Source organism: Cyprinodon variegatus, unplaced genomic scaffold, assembly GCF_000732505.1.
Source record: "Cyprinodon variegatus isolate N-32 unplaced genomic scaffold, C_variegatus-1.0 Scaffold88, whole genome shotgun sequence".
Lineage (NCBI taxonomy): Eukaryota > Metazoa > Chordata > Actinopteri > Cyprinodontiformes > Cyprinodontidae > Cyprinodon > Cyprinodon variegatus.
The window spans coordinates 159,793-162,730 of record NW_015150541.1 but is presented as its reverse complement, the minus strand read 5'-3'; the positions used below and the strand labels follow the sequence as shown (position 1 = coordinate 162,730).

At 36.7% G+C, this 2,938-nt stretch overlaps 1 protein-coding gene across 1 annotated transcript in view; it reads right to left on the bottom strand.

Moving 5' to 3' along the window:
* Nucleotides 1–2,938, bottom strand: part of sh3glb2 (SH3-domain GRB2-like endophilin B2) — a 17,696-nt gene that overhangs the window by 7,333 nt on the left and 7,425 nt on the right. The window contains exon 7 of the mRNA XM_015373552.1: nt 2,386–2,502. Coding sequence (XP_015229038.1) covers nt 2,386–2,502 — 117 coding nt within the window. The remainder of the gene's footprint in view (nt 1–2,385; nt 2,503–2,938) is intronic.

The following is a 2,938-nucleotide window of genomic DNA, read 5'->3' as shown; positions in this document are numbered from 1 at the left end:
TATATATATATATATATATATGTAAAACTGTAACTGGAGCGTGTAACAAAAGTAATTTCCCTCTTGGATTATTTAAGTATTTCTGATTCTGATTGATTCTGATAAATCAGAATAATTTGACATTTAAATATGACTTCCCTACAAGTTAAATTTATCCCTTTAGTCACGTACAAAAAAAAACTATTGAATTACTCACTTCTTAGCCTCGATGAGCAGCTGCAGAGCTCACTGCTTCGATGCTCTCAGTGATTCACACTTTACAGCTCAGAGTCTGAACTTTGACACATACTACAGAACCACTTGCTTTATAAATCAGCTAAAGGCCATCACTTTAAATACATTTCAGATTTTTCAGTAGACCAGAGAAAAACTGACATAAATCTCAATCATTTAAGCTGTAAAAATGTTCTAATCCAGAACTTCTGTATTTGGTTTTCTCTGATTGTTTTTGGCTCCTTTATTTTCAGGCTCTATGAGGAAACTAAAAGGATAAACACACATCTAAACTGACTCGGACCTGCTGTTCTATCAGCGCTACAGGACTCAGTTCTACTCCATCTATCTGTCCAACCTTATTCTGTGCAGAGACACTGGGATCGGGCTCCACATCCCAGCTTTCCCAGCTGCTCTAAAGTCGGATCACGGAGAAACAGACTGAGAATCAGCAGAAATGTTGGCAGATTCAAACTAAAAACAGTGAACACAGAACCACTGAATGAGTTCTGATCCAATATTTCCCCCACATCTGATCCCTTCGATCTCTGACCTTTTCAAACAATCAGAACCACCTGGTTTATTTCCTGGTTTTCCAGAATTCTTCACAGCGATCCAGATGCATAATCAGCATCAGCAACATCCTCTAGCAGTCAGGCTGTTCTCACTTTCCCACAAACAGACCCTAGATTTTAGCTTCATTTACTGAATAAACACTGGCGGCCTTTCTGCTTTATTCTTCCTGAGGAAACTGGGATTGGAAATAAACCCTGGTGTGAACATTCGGAGCGCATCCAACACTGCGAGGTCAGTTTACAGAAGCTCAGATGGAAACCAGAAGCAAAGCATCCGTTCTCCACTGAAAACCTGATCTAATTACAAATAAAACTTTCTGAAAAGAAGTGTTAACTTGAGCAAATTAATAAAATAATCCAGTATTCATTCCCTTTAATATAAGATCATTATTCATCAGCACTGTAGTGTCTATAGAAATCTGACCCAGAGAAGTTAAAATGTGTTTCCTCTCTTCTTTTTTTTTCTTCTAAGACTAAGTTGCATCTTTTTTCAATATCAAAATCCCTCAATCAAAATGAAATTCAAGATAAAAGGTCATGTCTTTAGGATTGAAGGTTTTTAAGCCTAAAGAGATTAACTTTAGGCTTTAAATTTGAAGGTTATGATTGGAGATTTTCACAGGAATATCTGCTGCTTCTAAAACATTGTCATGTCTCTTTTTTTATCTCTGATGCTGCAGGATCTGCAGCTGCATCACATATGAGTCAGAACTGATCCGACGTTCCCCAGGAAAATCTGAGCAGGACAGACGCCCCGACCCGATGACCGGCTGCAGACCTTATCGGATCGATGCTCTCAGTGAATCACACTTTACAGCTCAGAGCTCGTCTGTCTGGCTGAGTGATTCCTGGATGATGCCTTTTACAGTTGCAAAAAATTAAATATAAGCAAATCAAATTTTATCTAAACATATGTAATCTGTTTGTAGCTGGTAAATGAAACAATGAAATATGATTCATGATGAAAAAACTTAAATACTAATTCAATTATCGGATTTTAAGCATAATATCCAATTATCCTATTATCTATTAACAGATAATCTTATTTACCTGCTACAATAAAGAGAAGTTAACGGCTTTTTAGAGACTTTTACTTCTGTTTAGATCAGTTTTTGCGGAGGTCAGATAATGCCTTAGAAGACGTCTTTTAAGGACAGACTGGGATCTTTAAGCTGCTCTGAAGGAGCTATAGCTGCTGACGCCTGCAGGAAAACATCAAAATGATCCGTTTTTTTTTGATGAAAGACTGAATTAGAGCTCACATTGATGCAGCATTAGTATGATTCATCTTCTCATCTGGGTGGGGGATTAATTAAAACTGGATGTCATCATTTTATTTCATAATTTAATATTCTTGTCCGGTTGATCTGGTTTAATACTCTAAGTTACTGTAGGCGTGCCTGAAACAGGAAGAAGGACCAGAGAACAGCTTAAATAAATCCATGAATCACACCAGGAGTCTAACAGTAACTGACAGCTACTAATGTTTGCTTGTTTATTTGGTTTTCTGAATCCAGACAAACGACAGCATCACCCTGCAGGAAGAGGCCTATTCCCTAAACAACCTGTGGAGCTTTATACTTCCATACAATCAGACCAATTCATAAGGTCCCTCTGATTGATATGCAGTGTGTGTGTCTTCAACTCTCACCGCGGATGCGCTGGCTGACAGGACGTAATTCCTGGGCCTCGTCTCCTGAAAATCTGGTGTAGCCTAAAGAGAGACAGAAACACTAATGTTGCTTCCTTTCATAATTTACCCTAAAAAAATGTAATATAAAATGCAAAACAAGGAAAGAATCAGCAAACAATCAAATCAACAATAGAAAAGAGTAAGGGATAAATATGTTGGTTTATGTCGCCCCCTAGTGGGCATTGAAGGTATAAGCCAGATAATTACAGGATGTAAATCCTAGAAATACAAGGATTTAGAGGTTAAATTTTAAATGTAGATTCAAACTGAATTATATATATGTCAAAAAAATAAATAAACAGATAAATAATAAATATTTTGTTAATGGTTATTTTAATATAACTAAATATTTTTCTGAGCTCCAGTCCAGCATTAAATATTTAACTGCTACCGTTGCTCAGCAAACAGACGCTCAAACCTGATTGGTTCATCTCTACAACCAATAAAAATAAAAAAA